Source organism: Paroedura picta, chromosome 13 (assembly GCF_049243985.1).
Source record: "Paroedura picta isolate Pp20150507F chromosome 13, Ppicta_v3.0, whole genome shotgun sequence".
In the NCBI taxonomy this organism is placed as follows: domain Eukaryota; kingdom Metazoa; phylum Chordata; class Lepidosauria; order Squamata; family Gekkonidae; genus Paroedura; species Paroedura picta.
Window position 1 is genome coordinate 43,973,518 of NC_135381.1, and position 25,681 is coordinate 43,999,198.

Below are 25,681 nucleotides of genomic sequence, written 5' to 3' on the forward strand. Positions count from 1 at the left end.
TGGTGAGCTCCCTCTCACTGGAAGTCTTCAAGCAAAGGTTGGATACACACTTTTCTTGGGTGCTTTAGGATGCTTTGGGCTGATCCTGCGTTGAGCAGGGGGTTGGACTAGATGGCCTCTATGGCCCCTTCCAGCTCTATGATTCTCTGATTCTAAGATATCCCTTTACTGTCACGGCTTAAGTCATTCATGCATTCCCAGCCCTGACATGCCATCGTCTCCTATATTATTTCATTCTAAGGTTTAAGTCAAAATAAACCTACTAATTTTCAAGAGGCAGCTGACCTCTTCCTCTTTATCTAAACCAGGGATGGCCAAACATTAGCAGGGGCTCATGGGAATTGTAGTCCATGGACAACTAGAGAGCAACAGTTTGGCCACCCCTGGCCTCAGTCCTTACCTCCAGGATATGGTCTCCAGGGGCTATTCTACCATCTGCGCCAACAACTGAATCCCGAAGAACTTCTTGGACGACGATATTCCCAAGCGGCGAGTCTTTGCCACCGACGATCCGCATCCCAAGATCTTCTTCAGGGTCATCTCGGTGAATTACAATTAAAGTGGTCTCTGCTAGAAGACTAGCTCTGTGAGACGAGTCTGATTTAGAGAATGAGAGAGAAACCAGAGCAAAAGGTTTTGAAAGGCCAAGTATCCATTGCTTATTATATTCCTCTCAAGCAGCTTGATGCAGGAAGCATGAAACATACCCTTAAAACCTTGGCTTTCATTCTTTACAGCAGTGGATTCCCATAGGGGATATAGAAAATAAAATGGAAACAGCAATTGAAAGGAACAAAGAAAGGGAGTCCTGTGCTAGGAAGAGAAAATAAAACACCCTTTACATAAATCTGTAGTACTGCCACGTTTGGAATCCCATCTCCAAAAGACAATCCCAAAGCTAGAAAAAATTGCAGAAAGGGCACTCAAGCACTTGGAAAAGCCATAGAATTATTATAGAGCAGCACCAGAGGAGGACTGGGCATTATCCTGGATGCTCTAGGCTGATCCTGCATTGACCAGAGGGTGGGACTAGATGGCCTGCATGGCCCCTTCCCACTCTAGGATTCTGTGGGTCTAGTTCAGCGATGGAATGGGCTGCCTAAGGAGGTGGGGAGCTCCCCCTCACTGGCCGTCTTCAAGCAGCGGCTGGACAGAGACTTCTCCTGGATGTTGGAGGCTGCATTTATGGGCACCACAAAAATGGGTGCTGGACTAGCAACACTTTTCATGTATTCTTAACTATTTGAAGCTTCTGAACTATTTGAATCCTATATTTGAAGCTCATGAAATTCTGCTTTTGGATTCCAGCATACATTGCTGGCCACATACACCCTCAAGTATAACTCTGCAGCCAACAGGGATAGAAACTCACTGTTTTTGAAAAGAAAGCTAAGGTTTTGCACATCATCATGTATTTATACCCTGCCCTTTCAACACTCAGAACAGGTAACAGCATGAGAACAAATACAAAGGTTAACATTTTATAACATTATAATTTATGCCCCCGGCTAAAGTTTCCCATGGGGGAGGTTGTGGCCAGAGCTGAACTGCAGCATTCCTTCTCCCTTCCTCCCCAAGTGGTGAGGCCAGCCTTATATGGTAGATATTTTTGAGCTCGACCATAAGTCTAGTGGAATAGCTCCCTTTTGCAGGCCCAGCAGAACTGGTTTAGATCCCGCAGGGCCCTTAGCTCTTCCAGGAGCTCATCCCACCAGTCTGGGGCCAGGGCTGAAAAAGCCCTGGCCCAGTTTGAGGCCAACTTTGCCTCTCTGGGGTGGAAATGTAGCATAAATATAGTGCTGCCCATGAAGCTACCAATTTCCATCTCTTCTTCAAGGTCAATCAATTCTTATAAATATGTCAGGTGGGAAAGAAACACGTCGAATTTCATCACGTGTGCCTGCAGGGTGCAGCTGGTTTCAAATGCAGTTTCAAACTTTCTCTGGGCACCAAATTCCGGTCTGAGGAAGACAGAGAGAAAAGCCTACCTTCTTCATTGCCATCAAAAGCCGGATTAACCAGCCCGGATTCTGTGGTCTCCAAGGACACCACTGCAGCAACTGAGTGTCCAGCCTCCAGCGTTGACAGCCCATTCACCATCTCAGGCTCTGTTGGAGAACAAGCTTCCGGTCTCAGAAGGGAATCTCCCTTCAACCTGGAGTGGGGATTCCTCTTGCTTTCTAGCTTAGCTTTGTGTTTCCCGAAGCCAGGGCACCTGCAGGGGAAGGCAAGAGAACTACCTAAAGGAGCATGTACAGCCATTTGGGAGGTGTCCTGAGACTTTCCAGGCACTGTTGTGCTGGGGAGGGAAGGGAGACCGCCACCATTCAGCCTTCCCATCTGCTAGCTACCCACCCTGTCGATGGAACAGAGCAATGAGTTCAATAAACCAAAGGGGAGAGAAAGAGATAGGCCTCGTGTTTATTAAATCCCTAATCAAGTCTTGCTGTTTCAAATAAATGCAAGGCTGTTTTATGAGCACAAAGCAGGCCGATGGGCCCACTGGGACTTCAGTCTTTAAGAGAAACTCTGGATATGCCCAGAGAAACTCTGGATATGCCCTGGTTTCTGCCAGGCCAATTACATAAAAAGTTGCCGTGATTATTTACTTGGCTTGGCTCAACGATGCTTTCTCAATGTCAAACTTCCTCTAGGGCTGTCAGGGAATGAGTGAGCATGTAAATGAACGCTCCCTGCAACATATTTTCCAGAAGCATTGCAGCCCAACCTAAGGGACAGTAGGAGGGAGGAGAATGGGAGTCACTGAGGAGTCATGAGGACATTTGCAAGAAGTAAGAACCAGAAACTTTGCTAGCAAGACACGTCAACAAGAAGCTCTTGTAAACAGGAAGACAGTGACAATCAGAGGCAAGAGCCAAGTAAAACCCATACTCCAGTATCTGCAAAATAGAACGATGTAGTGGCCAGAGTGCTGGACAGCATACATTGCCTGCCTCATGCACACTCAAGCACAGCTTTGTAAGAATGCCGGTGATTCAAGAAAACAAGTGCATGTGAAACTGACCCTCTCAAGCAGGGGTAGTCAAACTGCGGCCCTCCAGATGTCCGCGGACTACAATTCCCAGGAGCCCCTGCCAGCGAATGCTGGCAGGAGCTCCTGGGAATTGTAGTCCGCGGACATCTGGAGGGCCGCAGTTTGACAACCCCTGCTCTCAAGGACCACAGACACTGCAGGGATTAAATGCAGCCCTGCAGGAAAAGGAGCCCATCAACCTTGGACCAGTTTGCTGTTCAACCCACAGGGACCTGGCTCACTCCTGCCCATCCGCATCCCAGGAGGCAACACGCCTCCCCTTCTAGACCAGACCCTCACTGATCAGGAATGCCACAGCAACTTGGCTTGGGCTTGCCCAGTCACCGCTCTGGTGGGGACAAGTATCCCTTGCTCAATAAGACAAAATATGAGCCTTGGGCCAGCTAGGTGCTCCCTGGAAAACCAAGGAAAATTTGAACACTGAACAAATTATATGTGGCATCATAGCTCTGTCTTCACACACTGACTTCAACAGCTGATTTTGGTGCTATCCTGCTCGGGGAAAAATGAAGTCCTTCATTCAGCATCACCATCTAAGAACACGCAACCACCGTCTTCAAAACATATCACTTCATACAGGGCACAACTAACAACACGCATTACCGGGAGAGTGTTACCATTTCAAAGTATGCTTCACATTCCTGCAGAAGAGCCAAAGTTTTGTCTGTGTCCATTTGTCTTCCCAGTCAGTAGCAGCAAAGGTGCTGCTTCTGTGATCCAAAATATTAGTTAAACTTCTGAAATAATACTGAGGTGAAGTGTTTGCAACAGGCAACTGTAAAGCTGGAACGTTTTCTCATAACATGGTATGATTCAATGCAGACATCAGGCCAAATCATGCTGGTGAAGATGTTTGCATGTGAGATCTACAGGAACTCCCCCAGTTCTGAAGGAGCTCTTCTGAGGAGTTACTCACTTACCCTCATGGCTGATGTAAGAGCCACTAAGAAACAGACCTTCATAGAGTGTACCGATAATGAAAATGTGGCAAGGGGTTCAAAGGGCTTATACACCAATTGAGTCAAGACCAGAGAGAGAGACCACTGGGGAACCAACTGGTCCTGAGATGGGCAAAGGTTACATAGTCCCGTAAGAAATCTTTTAGACAAACTGACCCCACTATTAACTGCTCTCTGGTAACAAGAGATGGCAGCCAGGTGTACCTTTAGAAAAGGCCAGACCTTTATTCCTTAGGTGCAAAAGATATTCAAATATGACTTGCAACGAAGCAGTACCTGGAGAAATCTTCTTACTACAGCAGGGGTAGTCAACCTGTGGTCCTCCAGATGTTCATGGACTACAATTCCCATGAGCCCCTGCCAGCAAATGCTGGCAGGGGCTCATGAGAATTGTAGTCCATGAACATCTGGAGGACCACAGGTTGACTACCCCTGATATACAGGACTGTCTTGAATTGCGTGAATGCAGGAATATGTCATTAACCTCCTGTGAAAATATTAAGTCTCTATCCCAGTTATGAACTGCCAGGGACTCTAGCAGATGAGCATGAAGTTCCTTCTCACCTTCTCATAACCTGTGCAGACAATCCCTCACAGTGGGCACCCCAACCCAAGAGTGGTGTAGTGCTTAAGAGTGTTAATCTCTAATCTGGAGAACAGGCTTTGTTTCCCCAGATCTCTCCTTCTTTCCTCTCCTTTTCTTGATGTCAGAACAAAACAATATTCAGAAGGAGTCACAATAGCAGACAGAATGTTCAAAACGATCTTATGCATGGAAAATTTCATGCAACAGCGAGAAAGGGAGAAGAGCGGGCACTGCCCACAGAACACGTTATGCCTACGGCAGGAAAAACCACACTGCCGCCAGCTATGCCGAGCAGGGTGCCCCCATTTTGGGATTTTTGAAGGTGGGAATGAAATGTCAATGGCTGGATTATGCAGGGGGGCAATCCCAATGTGGGGCTGCACCAGAAGACTCAAGAAGAATATAAACTGCAAAAACACAGCCTGAATTAAAATCAACCTAAAGACCTTGATTGAGCCTCTTGTGGCGCAGGGTGGTGAGGCAGCCGACATGCTGTCTGAAGCTCTGCCCATGAGGCTGGGAGTTCGATCCCAGCAGCTGGCTCAAGGTTGACTTAGCCTTCCATCCTTCCGAGATCGGTAAAATGAGTACCCAGCTTGCTGGGGGGTAAACGGTCATGACTGGGGAAGGCACTGGCAAACCACCCTGTATTGAGTCTGCCAAGAAAACGCTGGAGGGCGTCACCCCAAGGGTCAGACATGGCTCGGTGCTTGCACAGGGGATATCTTTACCTTTTAAAGACCTTGATGTGATTCTGTGATTCTGACACAGCCGCCATCTGTTTCAATCAGACCATTTGCAGCCAATTGATTTTCATGAATCTCCCATGGTTTTGGCAGATCAGTGTCAAACTAGCCCCAGCAAAGAGAGACCTAAGAGTGAATCTCCCCCAAGAATTCCAGCCTTGCAAACAGCTTCAGAGGTACCTCCATTTAGACTCAGCTGGGGCGCTGATGAAGGAAGTGTGTGTTTTGGAGAGAGGGGCTCATTTTTCCTTTCCTTCCCTTGTTTCCTGATACAAATAACCACCCACCCCTACAGGTAGAAGAAGAAGAAGAGTTGGTTCTTAGATGCTGCTTTTCCGTACCCGAAGGAGGCTCAAAGCGGCTTACATTCACCTTCCCTTTCCTCTCCCCACAACGGACACCCTGTGGGGTGGGTGAGGCTGAGAGAGCCCTGATATTCCTGCTCGGGCAGAACAGTTTTATCAGTGTCGTGGCGAGCCCAAGGTCACCCAGCTGGTTGCATGTGGGAGAGTGCAGAATTGAACCTGGCTTGCCAGATTAGTCCGCACTCCTAACCACTACACCAAACTGGTACTTGTATCTTTCCCCCCATGTGGCTGTTCCAAGAACAAGAGCAGCAACTTCCATTGGGAAAAAGACCAGAAAAGGAGCAGGTGATACTATGCTCTCATGTGATTGGCTTCTGGGGAGGAGTGCTGTCTTCATTACACCAGCTCCCACTTTTCTGGTTCTTCCCTGTTTGCAGCTCTTCAAATGTTCTGGCCACAATTCATCAGCTGGGAGGGTTTACCATTCTCTCTCCTATCAAAGGAACCTTAAACACAGCCTGATAACATTGAAGCTGAGTGGCTCACGTACGCACCTGTTCTGCAGGTGTGCCTCTAATTCGCACCGCTGCATAGTCCTTTTGCAGTCATCTTGGAAAGGGCAGAAGACAATGAGCTTATCCAGCAGGTTCCGCACCAGCAGGCTGGACTTTCGGCAGTGATGGAAAGAGAGTTTTTTCCGATCCATGGGACAGAAGCTGTACTCTTGCATGAAGTTCTCCAGGCACTTGAAACAGTACGTGTGTCCACAAGGCGTGTCCATCGGCTGGAGCAAAGGCTGCAGGCAAATGTGACAAACCAGCTCATCATCCACTTCGTCCTGGAAGTTATAGAGGTGATTGTCCAGCAACGCGTGAGACTGTCCACATTCACGGCAGAGTTCCCCCTCTTTAGAAATGGCCTCCTGTCCGGCAGGCTCAGCCATGGTGTCCAGCATTCAGCAAGTTTACGTGAGGGAAAGGAAGACCAGTCCTTTGGGTCTGCTGAGACAATGTTGACAAAGGGGAGGGGTTTCTAAAAGAAAAAAGACAAACAACAAAGCAATCAGTTTTCTGTCCCCCAGGAGAGGAGGTGAGAATCTAATCAGTCTTTCAGGAAGAAGCATTTCTACTTCTCTGTCTGATCCATGACTCTCTGCTAGCATTTTTTAATTTTAACTTTCATCATAAAATACCTCTTCACCAAACAAAAATGGGGGACTGTGAAATCCAAGACAGATGACCAATCAGGAATGGGGTGACCAGGACAGCCAACCTGATTGGTGGGTAGGTGGGTGAGTCCCAGCTCCTCCCAGTACTCCTTACTGGTTTTATTAATGGTTACAAATGACAGTAAGGAAGGGGAAGAAACATAGATCGAATTTCTGCTGCTGATTCTCTTCAAGTAGCTTAAAATGGGGACTCTCCAGAGTGTCCAATTCCAAGTCCTAAGAGAGAGAGGTGCAAGTAGGAGATGGCGTTTATTAATCAAGCCACTGAAAAAGCCGGCTATTGATCCGCGCGGCATGATGTCACTGCATGCATTTATGCATCTTGTAATGCAATTCACAATTTATTTTTAGTCTGCTGAGAGATTTATTTCTTGTCAGTGACAGGCCTCTCTGAGAAAAGAGCACTTTACAGACTAGTCATTTTGCAATTAGAAACTGGAGATTATTTAAGACTGCCCTATTATCTATCTCAGTTCCCTAGACCGTTCCTGAAAGACACTGGGAAGGCAATTTTCGGTGATCCTTTAAGCACAACACATTCAAGAAAAGTCTTTGTTTTACAACAGTCATTTCTTTCACCAGGGCACAGCGTTTATACTGGTGCCTAGGTATTTATTGTGCTGCTGCTCAAGGGTGCTCATCACAGACTTAATATATAAAATTCCCGCACTTGGACTGATGAAATTTAATTTATGTTCCCAGACTAAACCATCCCATAACCGAAGGATAAATGCTTCTTTTTAAAAAGCAGTTCATTTACATCGATAACAACTCAAACAGGAATCTTTGTATGCGATTACTTTCCAGACTAATGTGGCTTTTTTTCCTTGTTAAGAAGAAAAATCACTGAGTGAGATAAATGGAACTCAACAGAGCAACATGGCAGAAGAAAAGTTGGTTCTTATAGGCCGCTTTTCTCTACCCGAAGGAGTCTCAAAGCAGCTTACAGTCACCTTCCCATTCCTCTCCCCACAACAGACACCCTGTGAGGAAGGGGATGCTGAGAGAGCCATGATATCACTGAAGAAGAAGAAGAGTTGGTTCTTCTATGCCGCTTTTCTCTACCCGAAGGAGTCTCAAAGCGGCTTACAGTCACCTTCCCTTTCCTCTCCCCACAACAGACACCCTGTGAGGTGGATGAGGCTGAGAGAGCCCTGATATTCCTTCTCGGTCAGAACAGTTTTATCAGTGCCATGGTGAGCCAAGGTCACCCAGCTGGCTGCATGTGGGAGGGTGCAGAATTGAACCCGGCATGCCAGATTAGAAGTCCGCACTCCTAACCTCTACACCAAACTGGCAGCTAAGAAGGTTAATGCAATATCAGGCTGCATTGCTAGGAACACAGAATCTAGAGCAAGGGAAGTCATAATGTCACTCTGCCCCACACTGGTCAGTCCTCACTTGGAATAGTGTGTCCAGTTCTGGGCCCCTCAGTTCAAGAAGGACAGTGACACACTGGAACATGTTCAGGGAAGGTGACTGGGACGCTGGAGGGGTTTGAAGCCAGGCCTTACACGGAGAGGCCGAGGGAGTTGGGAAGGCGTCGCTTGGAGAAGAGGAGCGCAAGGGCAGATAGGATGGCTGCGTTTAACTTCTGTCAAAAGGAGACATGTTGGGGAGGGGGCCCACTTGTTTACTGTAGCTTTAGAGGAAAGGGTTAGGGGAGCAATTATTTCAAGTTATGGGAAGGGAGGATCCACTTACATTTTAGAAAGCATTTCCTGATGGGGAGGGGCTGTTTGCAGATGGAATATGCTGCCTTGGAGGATGCAAGTTTTTCGGAGGAGAGTGGATGTGCACCTGTCAGGAGTGTGTGATTTTTAAGTCCCCGATAAGGTGTGGGGGCTGACCTGGATGGTCCTCTATGGTCGCTCCCATCTATGTGTGATTCTGATTCAAGTCTTAGTATTATTTTTTCAAGCCTTCTCAATACAAAGTCCAGTATCAGAAAACGCATCACAGCAATTTATGACTATCACCACCAACACGATTGCCAAGTTGTTCAGCAGTGTACACTCACACCTTAAAGTAATGGTACAAATCCTCCAATCTAACAGAGAGACAACACAAGCATGCAGGCATACACACAAAACACTGGCACTGCAAAGTTCAGTGTTGTGCTGTAAGAATTTCTGTAGGGAGGAAGTTCCAGAGCCGAGATGGCGCTACACGGAAAGGCTCAACTGTGTCTGCAGGACGTCCAAAGCTGACCTTCATTGAAGGGCAGGGAACGGATGGGGATGCCTTGGATCCAGGCCACTCGATGCTCTGTAAGTGATAAACAGAATACGGAAGTGGAGAGAAAGGAATTGGGCAGGAACATAAAATGGGCTGAAAACATGCAAAACGAGATAACACCAATAAGGGGGACAGACCGAGAGCTCATACAGGTTTCCAATTGGTGAGCACAGACCCATACATGAGCATCTGACCAACCAAGCCTTCCACAGAAGCCTACCTGAGCCTCAGAAAGGCTCCTATTTTCATGCGGGTCTGCGACTGTGAAATGGGTGGCAATTCCCTGGCAAGGCAAGCTACAACACACACAAATGAAGCTTCACAAGCGGTGTAAAGTTTGGCATAAAGGGTGCAATTTTTTTTAGCCTTTTCAAAACAAAACAATAATTGTTCTATTTTTAAAACCAAATTTAGAGACTCGTGTTCCTGAGAGGGTTTGTCACAATTCAGCAGCAAGGGTGTATTCTTATCCAAAAGGGTAAAAGTTCACCAGCCTACAAACAAAGGACCAAGCCAGACCAACAGAGTCAAAATCACGATTTCCAACGCCCGTTTCGAACTCTGGGGAAGTGAGCAGTGACTCATGAAGGTTCCTTCCTTGCCACAAATTTTGTTAAGTCTTTAAGGTGCTCTTGGATTCTTGCTCTTTTCCACTGCTACAGACAGGGCTACCCATTTCTTAAAGTCTGTAAACCCCACAGAAATTTCTTGTTGAGGTCTCTGCGTCCATGAACTACAATTCCCATAAGGCCCTTCCAGTAGCATGTGCCAGAGTGGTGGTCATATTACACTGGAGCTAACCATGGCCTGCCAATGAGCATTTAGCACAATGGAAGAATTGACCGCACACGCACAATTTGTTGTCGTCAGTCTGTCTTTCAAATGCATAATCCTTGTAGAAAAATCCCACCGTTTTAAAAAATGACTATTTAAAAGGTCAGCGTGCTGGCTTCGATGAAAATCTTTACATGCTTAACCCACCCTTTTTAGATGCTGGAAGCTAAGAAGAGTCAGCCTTGATTGTTACTTGGATGTGAAACTACTGAGGAAGTAAAGGTTTGTTAAGCAGACACAGGAATTGGCCAACTCTACAGGGTCACAGGAAGTGATTTGAAAACCCTACAGGGTCACCAGAGGTCACCTGTCCCTTGGTGGTGCTTTCAACCACCACTCCACGTTCCATGCCATCTGTGTTCAGTCCTTACGCCCAATTCTAGAAGATCAAACACACCTGAAGTTTAAATCACTGCAATGTCAGATTTCTAAGTGCGCGAGGGAACCGCTTAACATGTTTCTCAGTTTTGTCTTCCATGTGCAAAAGAAAGTTGCTTCAGCTATTTAGAAACCCAGACTTGAACTTTGTGATTAAGCACACGAAAGGCAGTAAGCTGAAGAGCTCTTCCAAGGGTGGCAAGCTGGAACTAGCATGCTGTGTCTTCCATGACTCAAATCACAAAGCAGACGTTCCACACAGGACACAACAGCATAGCTTCACTCAATAAACTTTGGAGTTAGTTCTGTGGTATAGCCTATGTCAGCCTTTCCCAACTTTTTTACTGTTGAGAAGACCCTGAAACATTCTACAGGCTTCAAGAAACCCCAAAAGGGGCAGGATATGGTTGGGAAGCAGAGCTGTTGGGAAGAGCGTTGGGTGATTCGGCTGCCAAAGTGCCCAGCCCTAGTTGGGAAACAGGGCCCTTCCCCCTCCCCCCCTCCAGGCCCATCATTGGCCGTTTTGGAAGGGGTGGGTGGGTCGACTCAATCGGGCCAAATATGGTTGTATCACTGATCAATGTTTAACACATTTACAAATACATACAAATTAATTCAGTCTCACCCATTTAGGAAAACCTTCTAGGGCCATCAAGAAACCCCAGGGTTTCACAAAACCCAGGTTGAGAAAGCCTGGTCTGTGTTGAGCAACTACATTATTCCCTACATTATTTACACCCCACCTCAAAATGGTCAAGTCCACCATAACTCCACCCCATGACAGAGGAAAGCAGGATTCTGCTAGATATGGCCTTGAACTGATTGTTCCAGAATGTTCTACAATCCGCCATCATTCTATGGCAGGCACCAATCCCCTGGAGGTTGGCAGTATGATTGCAGCATTGCACCTACGTTGTCTGCTCTGCACAGTGGTACCAAAGGTGGACAGGCTCATTTTTAAGCACGGCATGAAGAGAACCGCTGGTGAAACAAACTCGGCAGTGTCATCCATCTTCTTGATGACATTTTCAGGAAGAGTGTGACCTTGCTACTTTCTTTCCCACCACAGCAGGCTTACGGAATCCATTCTGCTTCAAGAACAACCCCCAGTGCTAAGGACAGAGCTGCTTGCAGTTTGCTTCCAGGAATACCAAAGCCACGTTATGGTCTATTGTATTGTATAATCCTGCTAATTTAAAATTATTCGCTAAAACGCAAGCAAGTTGTCTACTCTTGTTCTCATCATGTCAAATTATAGTGCTTTCACCAATTGCTGAATCACATTCTTACCCACATTTGCACATCTGTGGCTTTTCAGAATGCTAATAACTTGGGTATCCTGCCAACTGCAGAGACAATAAGAGCCTTTTACTTAACTTTAGATTGCATGCAATCTTTAAATCTATGCACATATGACAGAAGAGAGTAAAATGCTGACTAAAATAGCACTCTTCAATTCTTCTTGGCTTACAGGCAAAATATAGAGCAGTTAAGATCCTACAGGCAACCTCATATCCTGTTCTATCTACCTACAAAAGAAATAACTTTCAGGAAAAATCAAAATAGGACCTGGCTACAAAAGGTAAAACAGAGAAGAGGCCTCCTGGGAAATATGTTAGCACTGCACTGAAACAAAAAGAGGAGAAAAATCCACTCAATCGGGCCAATTACTGCCACAATTTAGAGTTCTGCAAACCTAAAGGGGCTTTCCAGGTAATTAAAAAAAGAGTTGGGGATAAAAGCACCCAAACACAAAAAATATTAAGAACAAGAATCCAGCGTCTGCATTTTGGGTAGCAGCTGTAGCAACCAGAAATGGTGCCTGGGAGAGGCAAGGAAATAGAAATGCTAGAGGAAAACACAAAGACAATATAATACAACAAAAGAAACAATGGACTATGTGGCCAAAATATGTCTTGAGAAGCACAATGAAAAAAGGGCAAGTGAAAAGTCTCTTTATTATATTAACAAATCTTCCTCCTAAGCAAAATGAATCCACAGGAAACAATCCATGGACAAGCGGGTCTCACATTAAGCAATGTGAAAAGGTGAACAAGGTTCTCGTAAGTCCATGTCTCCTCAGCAGCCACGCCTACAAGGCACAGCTCTAGGAAGAAGCCAAGCTCAAAGTGGCTAATTTAACTTTTCTTTCTTTCTTTCTTTCTTTCTTTCTTTCTTTCTTTCTTTCTTTCTTTCTTTCTTTCTTTCTTTCTTTCTTTCTTTCTTTCTTTCTTTCTATATACCGCCACTCTCAAATGTCTTGCGGCGGTTTACAAAATTCATAAAAACAATAAAATCCCATAAAACCCATTAAAAATGTAATTAAAACACAATATCACAATAGCGGATAATAAATATATAACCCACTCAACTCCCCCCGTCCAGCAACGGCCTCTTACTCTGTCTGGGAGCGAGGGACTTAGCTGGTTTCAGCTAGAGAAATGAATTTGAAGTACTGATGCCCGTTAGTGAATCTGTCCTTTTATATTTATAAAGAAATATATTAAGAAGTGACAAGGATCAGTACTTAAGGAAGCCTCACACAAATAAATCTAATGTTCAGCAGCATCTTTAAGATCAAGTGAAATTATTTTTAAATGAGATTTTCTAGGCAGTCTTTACCAGATGAGGCAGAAGGGAATCCTTGAACTCTCGAGAGTCATACAGGAGTTATTAATCCCTCAGTTATGTCAACTATGTCAGAGAACAACATTGCACATGGGCCTGCTCCGAGGGACAGGACCGCCAACATTCCAGGTTCTGGGCTAGCAAGAAAGCAAACGAGATTTGCAATCCCTGTTCTTGTTGAGGGTGTAGATCGAATGATAAGCCCAGAAAAAGGATTGGCTAACTGATGAGCACGTAAGAGGTAAAATATCTCATGCCTTTCACAGGATGGAGGATGATGAAGTGATCAGGCGCATTAACCACATCTGTGTGTAACCAACTTTCGCATGAAACCAGAAAAACAAAGAAAGTACCGATGAGGGAATCGGGATCTTCCCAAACAAACTGGTTTGAACAATTTCACTCTCATCACCGGTTCTTCCAAAGCAGTCTGAGGACATGACCATTAGAAATACGTTGTAACTACGTAACTTTCTCACTCATCCACAAAACAAGGAGATATAAAAACTGTAGAACAACAACAACAAATAATCAACTCTGTCTGATCAAAGGCAACTAACCGAGCAGCATAAATGCTGTGAGCTGTTTTCAGTCTGACCCTCAAAAATGTTTGCTGTACTACAAATCAATCCTCCTCTCTAGGAAAAACAAAACATTTCAGCAATTCTGAATGTGCCTCAGATTGTCAAAACTGCTGTAGTATAAACAAAAGGACACAGTTTTAATATTATATTTATGCAGGTCAGTCACTGAGTTCCTTTGTTTATATACTGTGTTTCTGCAGAAGAACGGCATGTTTGAAACATGTCAAAGTGCACGGTCTTTTAAAAATTTCTTCTTGCTATGTTATTTTGTATTCCTGGATATAATTTTCTGTTCTGTATATAAAGCATTTCTTATGATTAATATTCAAAATGCCAACTGTGAAAAAAACAAAACACATTTTGAAGTGATTATTCGGTTAGCTTTCCCTTTGTATACCTGGGAGTTGATACAGCATCACTTTGCCCCTCCATCTGAGGAACTATCTTTAACCGCTCCTGCGGTTAAATAAAAGGGTAAGGCCACCTGGGGAGGAGTTAGGGCGGGCCCTGTCCAGGATAAAGCGGCTCCTGATTGGGCCCTCCAAGTGTCCATCCACGGCCAAGCAGCCAATGGGGAGGCACACGAAGCGCCTTCCTATTGGCCCCTCACCAGGACAGACCAAAATTCCATTCACCCAACCCAGTCTGGCTGCCAGTCTGCTCCTGACCACCGAAGGGAGAGGAGGTCAGTAGGGCTGCCAAGGGGGGTGAGAACAGAGGCTGTGCCAGCCCTTTTCGCCCCAAGGCTGTCCTAACTGTCATGTCCAACTGCAAATGGCCTCAGAGCCCTGACAGAGCTGGCAGGAGGCTGCAGAGTGCGCCCCCTTCCCCTCCCTCCCTTCAGGCCTGCTGTGAAGGAGCCTCTGACAGTCCCTGACTGAGGGGAGGGAGGCCTTTCCAAGAGCAACACAGGGGAGCCTGCCAAACAGTTGGCTGACAGGGAGGCCACAGAAAAGCCCCTTTTCACTTAAAATACTGCTCTGGCCAGGGGTTAGACACAGCCAAGCCATGTGTCTTTCTTCTTTGCAAGTCTCTGCAGGTTTGAGGCCACTGCACAGCGTTATTCTGCAGAGGAAACTGGCTCTTTTGTCTCCTGTTTCATCTGCACAACAACCCTGTGCAGTAGGCCTCAACATTCAACCCCATGCCCTTAAAGACTGGACAACTCCTCCCCTTCCTCTTCCTACTGCCAAGCTCTAGCGCCCGTTGTATTCTTGGAGACAATGGGCTTTGCCCCTAGTTTCATATAATGATTCAACCAGGGAATCCAGTTTAGTAGTGGAATCGTCAAGATAATTACAGCATTGTCTAGTGCCTAGAATGCGAAGGTCAACCAAATCTTTCAAAGATATACTGCCGAACGCTAAACATCTCTTCTTCTTCTTTGTGGTCTCTATACTGGCTCAGAACATCATGGAGGGAGCATCAATGCTTAGGCCCCCCTGCAATGCACTTACAGCTGAACATGTGGTTTGAACTCATATTGATCCAGATGCTGCTCATGAGTTCATTTGCAAAAGGCTCTTTCTCACAAACTAATGTAGAATGTATATGTGTTTACCCTAAAATGTGAACAGGGCCGTGTTTCCTTCCAACAATGAATTGTTTCCACTATTAATTTGTGGAACAAGCTGCTAATATATCTTCTCCTATTTTCATAGAGATAGATTCAGGCAGGCAGGCTGAAGTTGCAGAACAAAATTTGAGTCCAATGACACCTTTAAAACCAACAAAGTTTTATTCAAGGTGTGAGCTTTCATGTGCATGCATTTTCGCAGACAATCGAACAGGGATCGTAAGAGTACAGATTTACTCTCTCCTTATATTTGTATTCTTGTGATTCCTGCTCCATTGTTTGAGGAAGTGTACATGCACACAAAAGCCCTACACAATTTGAGGAGGGATGAGCTTTCAAGTGGCAAAAAGAGCTTTGAAGAAGAATTTTTTCCCCTGTACCTTGTTTTTCATTACCTGAAGGAATCTCAAAGCAAGTTACAATTTCCACAACAGACACTCTGCGATGTAGGTGGTATTGAGAGAGTTCCAAAGAACTGCTCTGTGTGGGAAGGTCTGAGAGAACTGATATTAGCCCAAGGTCACCCAACTGGCTACATGTGGAGGAAGATCAGGGAATATGTTGGTCTTAAAGGTACCATTGGACACAAATTTTATTCTGCTATTTTTAACATCTGCTCATATATGGTCCTATCAACTCCCCTACCCAATGGCCAGTGATGGGTCTGCTGGGGGTGGGAAGGGAGAGGCCTGGGATGGGTGTGTCCACAGCTCTGCTTCCTAACCATATTCCGCACAATTGCACCACTTCTGGTATTTCTCAAAGCCTGGAGAACGTTTCAGGATTTTCTCAAAGGTAAAAATGTTGAGAAACTTTGGCCCTTGACTTTGATACTGACTTGGATCCACATCATCAGTGATTTTAGTCACCGCCATTCCACCCCGAATGCACGCTATCCTCTCCGTGCATAATGGGCCCTTGTGGTAATCAGTAGAAACGGCACAAATTTAAGGTACTGGCTATCCCATATAAACCCCTTAGCGGCCTTGGTCCTTCTTACTTGCAAGACAGCCCCTCCCCCACGCTCTGACGTGACAGATTCACCCTTGGCAGCACAGGCGCCAACCTGCAAGTGAGCAAAATCAACGGCTGCCCAAGTATGTGCTGTCTCCACGAGGGCTTCCAACTTATAGAATGACTTGCCTGAGGAGTTCAGGAAAGCTCCCTGGCTTTAAGCAAAACTGAGTTCTTCTATAGGGACCTAAAGTTTATGCTCTGCAAAGTTCCAGAGCAGTGGGGTGGATACAAATGCACACAATCACTTAAGGAGCATCAGCTAGAGATAAGAAACCTGATTCCATGAAATGACAACAGGCCAGTTAGTCTACTGCAGATGCACAACTTCTGGACTCTGGACAGCAGCAGAGCAGGATATGATATGAACAGTTGGCATCGCAAAAAAGAAACCACAAAAGAAGACGTCAGAACCAGATAGGCAAGCATTGCCAAGAACCAGCATTCATTGGTCGCCGAATGCTCACACTTCCGCATTCAGCTTGCAACAAAGCAGAAAAGTGTGCATTCCAGAGTTTTTGTTTTCTTCAAAAACGATGAGGTGCAAAATTGCACAAATTATTTTCAATGTAATTGATGGACTCGTCTTTCTGCACAGATGTTTCTCCGTGTTTGGCATGACAGCTGACTAGTAAATGTGTTTGAACCAGAGTGCCTCTTCCACAGAAATGACTGACAAAAAGCACAGTAGGCAGGTAGGCAAACACCGGTAGGTGTTGCACTGAACGGTATATTATAATGAGAGAAGACTGTCCCATGTGGATTTCTTAAGGGAAAAGGTAGGAAAAGAATTAAGAACCCGGATGCGGAAGAACCAATGCTTTGGGTGGAGAACATAAATGTCCTCGGTGCGGTTACCCTGGGCCACTTGCCTTCCAGCAGCTCACATAAACAACCATAAGATTTAGAGCAGCCTCTCTCAACGTTCTCAACCTTTTTCACAGGCTTTGAGAAACCCAAGAAGTGGTGTAATCGTGCAGAATATGGTTGGGAAGCAAAGCTGTGGACAGGCCCACCCGGGGCCCCTCCCCTTCCCAAGCAATAAATGTAATTTTTTTTTTTTAAATGAAAAATTAATGAACTCCCAACCGTTCAGGAAACCCTCCAGGGCCATCAAGAAACCCCAGGGTTTCACAAAATCCTGGGTGAGAAAGCCGCATTTATACGGAGGGTATAGGGAATTGAGGGCTATTAGTTCAATGACAGGAACAGGATCTTCAACTTAAACAAATGTCTAATCTGGAACCCAGACTCTTAGAAAAACACTAGGATTTTAACATTCCAAACGGGAGAGAGTAACAGGAGGTCTTCTCATTTTCTACCATTCCCAGTCTTTTTATTCCAGAACCTTCAAGTTCTACAGAACACTGTCTTAAAACCAGAACTCTAATATAAGTAAAAGAAATCCTGCATTGAAAAGACGTTGCTCATTATTTTTGGAAACCGGATTATTTAAACAGTAGATCCACCAACCGGGTTCGCAAACCTGCTCACCTGAAATAAGCCTCATTATAGGATCATTTTCAAAGAGGGAAGATTTTTAATGCCTCTCTGGCAGCTTTCCCCCACTGGAAAATGCAAGGTGTTACTCCATTCACCACCTGTTCTCTTTCTCTCTCCTCCTCTGAGATCAGAACCAATTTATGTGTACAAGCCAAGCCCACGTAGAATCTGCAGTTGGATGCAAGTAACATTCAACAATTTAAATTAAAGCCCATAAAATCTAAATCAGTGCTTGTGAAATGCTGCTTTCAGGAAGGTAGGCAGGCACTGCAGGAATGGGAAATAATTTAAGAGTTCTGGATGGAAACAAACACAAACAAGGAATGGCAAATAAACAGGAGGTGTAGCCTGAAGACAAGTCAACCATTCCTCCAAGGCCCTGCCCCCAAACAATCGTCTTGTTCCTTGAGGACTGGGAGTCTTCCCTTACAAATACGTTAACAGCTGTCCACTGCAACCACAAAAGCAGGGGGAGTCAAACTGCGGCCCTCCAGATGTCCATGGACTACAATTCCCAGGAGCCCCTGCCAGCAAATGCTGGCAGGGGCTCCTGGGAATTGTAGTCCATGGACATCTGGAGGGCCGCAGTTTGACTACACCTGCACAAAAGGATGTGGTAGGAAGGAATATAAATGACAATGGGGGATAAGGGGAGGAATTAGAAGGATACCGGGCTGAAGCTGCAGCGGGAAAATCTCCGGGCTGAAGCTGCAGCCTGTTCCACTGAGGAACTGCTCTAACTGTCAGGAACTTCTTCCGGATGTTTAGATGGAATTTCTTTTGAATTAATTTCATCCCATTCGTTCTGATCTGTCCCTCTGGGGCAAGAGAGAACAATTCTGCTCCATCTTCCATATGGCACCCTTTTAAATACAAGAGTCACCATGTCAAATGTTCTAGCAGTATTCAATCCCCAAAGACACACAAGCTGCTGCTTGCCCAGGACTTCCACAAGAATTAATGAGAATAACGAAATCACCTTGAACATGAACCGCATAGATGCAAAGCGCATGGTTGTTCCATCAAACATATGAATGCATCTCTTGCGCCTTTCTCCCTCGCCAATTCCATGGAAGCCTTTTCTTGCTAACAGGGAAGTTTAACTCACATTTTGGGTTACCAGTGGAAAAAATGAACAAGATGAAACACAATTTGATGATTCAACAGGATTACATGGTTATAACTCATCCTGGTCATCTAGATATGAGTACTGAACACAATTATATAATTTGCTTGCTCAAAAAAAAAAAAGGCTGCTCTCTAAATTTCATAATTTGCTCCAGGACGATGAAAAGATTAAGGACAGGTATTGTAATAGCTGGGGGATGGACAGCTGGAGTTTGGAAACCGTTAAAATATTTCTTTAGATTACCGTGAGGATCTTCAATTACTCAGAAAAGCGATCTCTTGATATGAAGTAAAATATTTCATTTATTGAGCAAAAAAGTAGCCTCATCAAAACACTGTTGAAACTGAGACCAAAGATACAGGTCTTCACATATATCCTAAACCCTGCTCCCCCCCCTCCCTGTGGGACTCCAGCAAAAGTGGGAGAACATCAAATAGCCATAACACTCAGATAAGGAATTCAGCTCTAAGTGAAAGGGAGAGGGGGCAGGAGCAGATAGGTCATTTAAGAATGAGGAACAGGGGAGGGGTGGAATACAGGAAGGAACATCGAGGGCCATAAACAAAGCAAAGGAGACAAGCTGTCCCCAACTCCTAGATGGCTGATAGTCTACGTACCTAGCTAAACATCACTAAATAATGGCAGAAACAACAGGGTTCTGATAATGACATTTTACCCCAAAACAGCTTATCAGTGCCTGCAAGAAGAAGAAGAAGAGTTGGTTCTTGTATGCCGCTTTTCCCTACCCAAAGGAGGCTCAAAGTGGCTTACAGTCGCCTTCCCTTTCCTCTCCCCACAACATACCCCCTGTGAGGTGGGTGAGGCTGAGAGAGCCCTGATATTCCTGCTCGGTCAGAACAGCTTTATCTGCTTCCTGGAGAGCCCAAAGTCACCCAGCTGGTTGCATGTGGGGGAGTGCAGAATCGAACCTGGCATGCCAGATTAGAAGTCCACACTCCTAACCACTACACCAAACTGGCAGATGTATCAAATATATGTAGGGGGTTGCAACAAACTATTTCCACATGTGGTGGGATGGTGGTTTCATTAAATAATGTTGGAAAAATATAGAGAAGGGAATACATGATATTGTTAGTTCAAACGGAGTATTGCATCCAGATCACGGGAGGTGATGGTATCGCTTTACTCTGCTCTGGTTCGGCCTCACTTGGAGCGCTGTGTTCAGTTTTGGGCACCCCAATTGAAGAGGGATGTAGACAAACTGGAACGTGTCCAGAGGAGGGCAACAAAGATGGGGAGGAGTTTGGAGACCAAGACATATGAAGAAAGGCTGGGGTGCTTGGTCTGTTTAGCCTAAAGAGGAGACGACTGAGAGGGGATCTGATAACCATCTTCAAGTATTAAAAGGGTGCCATATAGAGGAGTGGTCCCCAACCTTTTGATGATTGGGGACTGCCTCCGGGGGTAGGGAAGAGCCGGTGGCCCAGGTACCGTGCATGCGCCGGTGGCCCAGGTGCCGTGTATAGCACCCCCTGGTGGTGAAACCGTGCATGCGTGGAGGTGAAACCATGCATCCGCACCTGCCTCTTCCCCCCCTGTAGCAACAAGAAGCTAGCCGGGCCGCGAGTGTAGCAGCCGATTTGGTGTCCGCTTCTCTCGCGGCCTGGTGAGTTTCTCGCTGTGGGGGGGGGGAGGCAGGCATGGCCGCCAGTGGCCCGCTACCGAGGCCTTCATGGCCTGGTACCGGGCCGCGGACTGGGGGTTGATGACCCCCGATATAGAGGATGGAGCAGAATTGTTCTCCCTTGCCCCGGAGGGACAGACCAGAACAAATGGGATGAAATTAATTCAAAAGAAATTCCATCTAAACATCTGGAAGAAGTTCCTGAGAGAGCAGTTTCTCAGTGGAACAGGCTTCCTCGGGAGGTGGTGGGTCTCCATCTTTGGAAATTTTTAAACAGAGGCTAGATGGCCATCTGATGGAGGCTAATTCTGTGAAGGCAATGGGGTGGCAGGTTACAGTAGATGAGCGATTGGGATGTGATTGTCCTAAATAGTGCAGGGGGTTGGACTAGATGACCCATGAGGTCCCTTCCAACTCTATGGTTCTATGATTCTAGAAATATTGCCATTTCTATTAATGTATTTGTTAGGATACAGATCAGCTTCCAAAAATAGTTAGTCGTATTTGGTGATGACAGCTAGGATGTTATTAGAATCATAGAATCATATTAACTCAGAACTGGAAACAGCACACATCACCAAAAAACGGCTTCATAAATTGTAGTTCATTAAGGTAACATCACAATGTTGAAACAAGAATATGCAAAAAAGATACAGGCACTGAATTTGTTTAGTGGTGGTCTCCCTTTCTGCAATACTGCAATCCCTTTAAAGATTGCAAAGAAAGACATTTTGAACTTGAGATAAGTATTCAATTTTATTCCAGTGGAGCTAGGGATTTTGTTACATAACAAAGAACGTGGTGGTTAGACATGATCAAAATGGACACTGATCATAGCCTTATACAACTAAAAGAAATGGTGCAAGATTGAAAGACGTGAATCACCAAGAGTCGGACACGACTGAATGGCTAACATCCCTGCACTGAGCAGGGGGTTGAACTAGATGGCCTGTATGGTCCCTTCAAACTCTATGATTCTGTGATTCTGTGATCTATGACAACATTTTTTGCAGAGAAAAAAATACTGAAAGTGTTTATGTACATGCAGTCTCTAACTGAGAGACAAAGTTCTTTTTTTTAATATACTGGACATATAAAACAATGCAGGGGTGACATCATTGTAATATTTCTGATCAATGGTCATCTAACATCAAAATCCCCCCAAATTTGGTCAGGGACTCTTTGCCAAGTTGTTCTGACCCATATAATTAAAAGTCTATAAATAAAATTCCGGAGAGCTACTTAAATGTATGTGCTCCAAAGATACAAGTAACCATTGTTTTGTGAGTCAGATTATGCAAGAAGGCAACCAGGGAAGTTTAGGAAGAGGTCAAACACTGTAGAGTTAAAGTGGCTCAGTTTGCATTTTGTGAGGGATGAAGAGTACAACAAAACAACAAAACAACTGAAAAACCGGCAGAGAAGTATAGCAAATGTCAGATTTCTCACACCTTAGCGACGGTCAAGCTCTGTTTCAAAGAATTCCAGGATTTCCCTGAAGGATTCATCAGTGGGAAAAAAAGTCAGCATTGATGGACATTTCCTGAAAGATCACGAGCCAGTCAATACCAATCTTTTCCTGCATCACACAGGATCAGTGACCACTGCACACTCACTAGATGGAGCAACAATAAGTACAAACTTTGGTCTTATAAAATCAGAGTCCAGTAGGACTTTTAAGACCAACAAAGATTTATTCAAGGCGCGAGCTTTCGAGTGCTTGCAATTTCTAAAAACACTTTGTAGACACCAAAAATTAGTTAGAAATAGTGAGAAAGCAAAGGTGTTGGGGGTGTGGCAGGGGGCGGTGTTTGTGTGCGTGTGTGCATGTAGCTATTATTACAAAGAGCAGCCAGTTTCCCATGACAAAGTGTAAAACAACATATTGCAAAGCTCATATGAAAACAAGAGCAAGTCAAAAGAGTAAAGGATCCATGCTAGAGTGGGTGTGGATCATTCAACTACTGATGAATCAGCAAGGTACAATGGATCGGAATAGTGTACACAAACTTGTAGGGAAACAATGACTTTTTATTGTGAACTAACCCTTCCCATGTCCTGAAAAATACCCCCTAACATCATCACAAGCACAGCCTTATTAAGAACTTTTTCTAGCTCACCACGTGTAATTTTCAAAGTGCCTGCTTACCAGGTAAGTACAGGTAAGTTCTTATTTATCCTATCCACCAGATAGCTAATTTCCTGCTTTGTCCTGGCTCTCTTCATCCAAGTATGATGTGTAAATTTGTCCTTTCACTAAAACATCAGTCAGCAAACAAACAATTTTTTCTATTCCCCCTCTTACTGGGTTTGATCTTGGGCCCCTGATCTACCAGCACCAGCACTTTCAACACAGAGAGACTTTTCCCCTGTCCCAAATGGCACCGTTAGCAACTCAATGTGCTCCTCTTTCTAAGACCACCTGACACTTGATTGGGTTCTGATTGGCTGCTGGAGAACATCCCATTAGCTGGCAAATTAAGATAACATTGTCCGTGGCGACTGCCACCACAGTGTTCATTTTTCTTGATTTACTCCTCCTTCCCAGTGCATTTTTAAAATTACCCCGCTCTCTCCTGTGATTCAGTTTCCTCGGTATGCATAGCTCCACCTCCTGTGGTAGCCATTTTGTGATTGTGCCCGCCATCCTGGGTCAGAATTCCAGACTCAAAAAGGTTGGCGAGCCCGACATAGCATATCATACTTTGAAGCCTGTTGATATTTGTGCCTTCAAGGGAGGGGGGGGAGAAAGAACCCAAGAATGCAAATTTAAGGATAAAGAATCAACAAGCCATGCCTCCAGCAATTAAGAGACAAAACCAAAAACAAAAGCTAAGACCCAAACAACTGAAGAGTCTTTACCAGCATAATCACTCTGATTCAAGGACCATGGCTGGAGCTAGAAACTGGAGACCGTGAGTCTATCACCTACATTATTTAAAATGCTCACTTCAAAGACACAGGATCCCATATGCTTACTGGGAAATTTAACTTATTTCTAAAGGAGATAATAATGCTTAATAATTGCTCAACCTTTGGGAGTTTTAGCAAAACCCCCCAGTCACATTTTCAGTGTGCGCTTTCGCTGCAGTCCTATCAAGCGACACTGGGGTTGCCATTCTCCAGCTGGGGCCTGGAGATCTCCTGGAATTACAACTGGTGACAGAGATCAGTTCCCCTGGAGAAAATGGCTGCTTTAGAGGGTGGACTCTACTATTATGCCCTACTGAGATCCTTCCCCTCCAACCTCGGGCTCAACCCCCAAATATCCACAATTTTCCCTACCTGGAGTTGGCCTTTCTATGCCGCCTACTCCCAACAGTCTACTTAAAACCTTTGTTTTCTGGCTGGAAAAGTCTTTTGACACCACAGATGTGCACTAATTTCCATCCACAGGTCCCTCTCCAATCAACTCAGAACTCTGTATGGCAAGGGAGAGCTCTTATTTAATACAATTTAGAAACGTTAATCAGAATGTCTAGCCAGCCAGCCATCAGATATAAGAATGTCTCACCAAAGGATTATTATTGTACTATGCTGATTTCGTTTACGAACATGGGTGATTTTCCATATGACGCTACAGCACTCTGCATTTACTTTCAGTGTGCAAAGCACTTCGGACTGATCATTCTGTTGTGAATTATCTTGATATTTGTTCCTCAACTTTCTCTGATGATTCAAAATGGTTAAAACAGCCATTCTCAATTATTTTTACTGTTGAGAAACCCCAGAAGTAGCCCGATCATGCAGAATATGGTTGGGAAGCAGAGCTGTTGACACGCCCACCTGTGGCCCCTCCCCTTCCCACCCCCTCCAGGCCTATCATTGGCCACTTTGGGAGGGGCGGTAGTTGGCAGGACCACCCAATCAGGAAAACCTTCCAGGGCTATAAAACAAGGTCTTTGTTAAAATAATGCAGAAACAAACTAAAATCAACGTGGGGCAGGGGGAGACAATCAACCACCAGAACTTTACCTCTCTACATGAAGCAGCTCCCACCTAAACTGGGTGCCCAAACTGTGGATAAAGCAGGTGCAAGGAGCTGATGCTGCCAGCTGGTTGTTTCCCATCTCTGGAGGAGTCAGGCTGTGGGCAGCTAGACCCCCTCCCTCCAGTGCCCCCTCCCTCCAGCATCGCGTCTGGGGCAGTTGCTTGCCTCTGACAGTGAAGGTCACAAATCTGAACCAGGAACACCACTCTCCACCTCTTAGCTGCTGTACCACACAATTATCACAGAATGTCTATCCAGACCATAATTAGTGTAACATATCAACAATAACCAGGGAACAAGAACTCTCAAGTTCTTATCTTAGCAAGCCACCGCTAGACAGAAATTGTTTTAGGCACTCTAAACATAGCAGAGACAAAATATAAACAGGATCATCTCCTGGCACCGCTTATACACGGCCTTAAGGTAAATGATAAAAACTTGCCTGGCAGGGCAAGACTATGCAGAGTTAACCAAAACTAAATCTGGAGAAAGGCTTAGACGTGAAAACTCGGCACAGAACTGCACTGAGGGGAAAAAGAAAAAGACTTAAAAAATGCACATGTTTATGCAAGAAAGAAAAGTTGCCATCACTATTATTGGGGGAGGGGGGGGTTGGAACCCAAACGCTCCTTGCAGATCTTTCTAGAGCAGCAGTTATCTGATGACATCACCAATAAATTTACATGATTTCATAATCTTAATTCCAGTTTTCCTTCGCACTCGCTCAAGTCAAGACCTTACTAAAATGCAGGAATAACCGACGCCATCCAGACTGTGGTGCACTAAGAGATGCATCGGAACCTGAACCTACGACTCAAGGCAGGGTGACCATGTTGTGAAGCCCAAGAAAGAGGACATGTCCTGATGATCACTATTTCAAATATCATTTCAAAGATCCCTGCTATTTAAGCTGCAATAATCGACACTGACTAGGAATATTCCTAGTCTTCCCACCTCAAAAAAGGTCATTTTTTCCATTTTGGGGGGAAAAGCCCAAAAGTGAACAGACATAGACCCTGCTGATCGCTTGGAATTACCCCTGATCTCCAGAGTAGAAAGATCAGTTCCCAGAATTTCCAATCCTCAAATTCCCAGGAATCTCCCAACCTAGAGTTAGTACATCTTAAGGCATTATTCTTTGATCCAGAACAGCCTTTCTTAACTTTTTAATTTTGTTTTTAACTTTGAAGTGGCATGATCATGCAGAATATGGTTGGGAAGCACACTGTGTACATGCGTACCTGGATCCCTCCCCTTCCCACCGCCTCCTGGCCCAACA

The 25,681-nt window shown here is 45.1% G+C and overlaps 1 protein-coding gene across 6 annotated transcripts in view; it reads right to left on the reverse strand.

Annotated features, from left to right (window-relative positions):
• LOC143823165 (ligand of Numb protein X 2-like) overlaps nt 1-25,681 on the reverse strand; it is a 45,522-nt gene that overhangs the window by 14,508 nt on the left and 5,333 nt on the right. For 2 of the 6 annotated variants that reach the window (XM_077309164.1, XM_077309170.1), the window contains exons 2-4: nt 6,209-6,686; nt 1,989-2,215; nt 401-597 (exon numbers count right to left, since the gene is read on the reverse strand). In XM_077309164.1, coding sequence (XP_077165279.1) covers nt 401-597; nt 1,989-2,215; nt 6,209-6,609 — 825 coding nt within the window. In that variant the 5' untranslated portion in view covers nt 6,610-6,686. The other 4 variants (XM_077309166.1, XM_077309165.1, XM_077309167.1 and 1 more) reach the window with 4 other exon arrangements.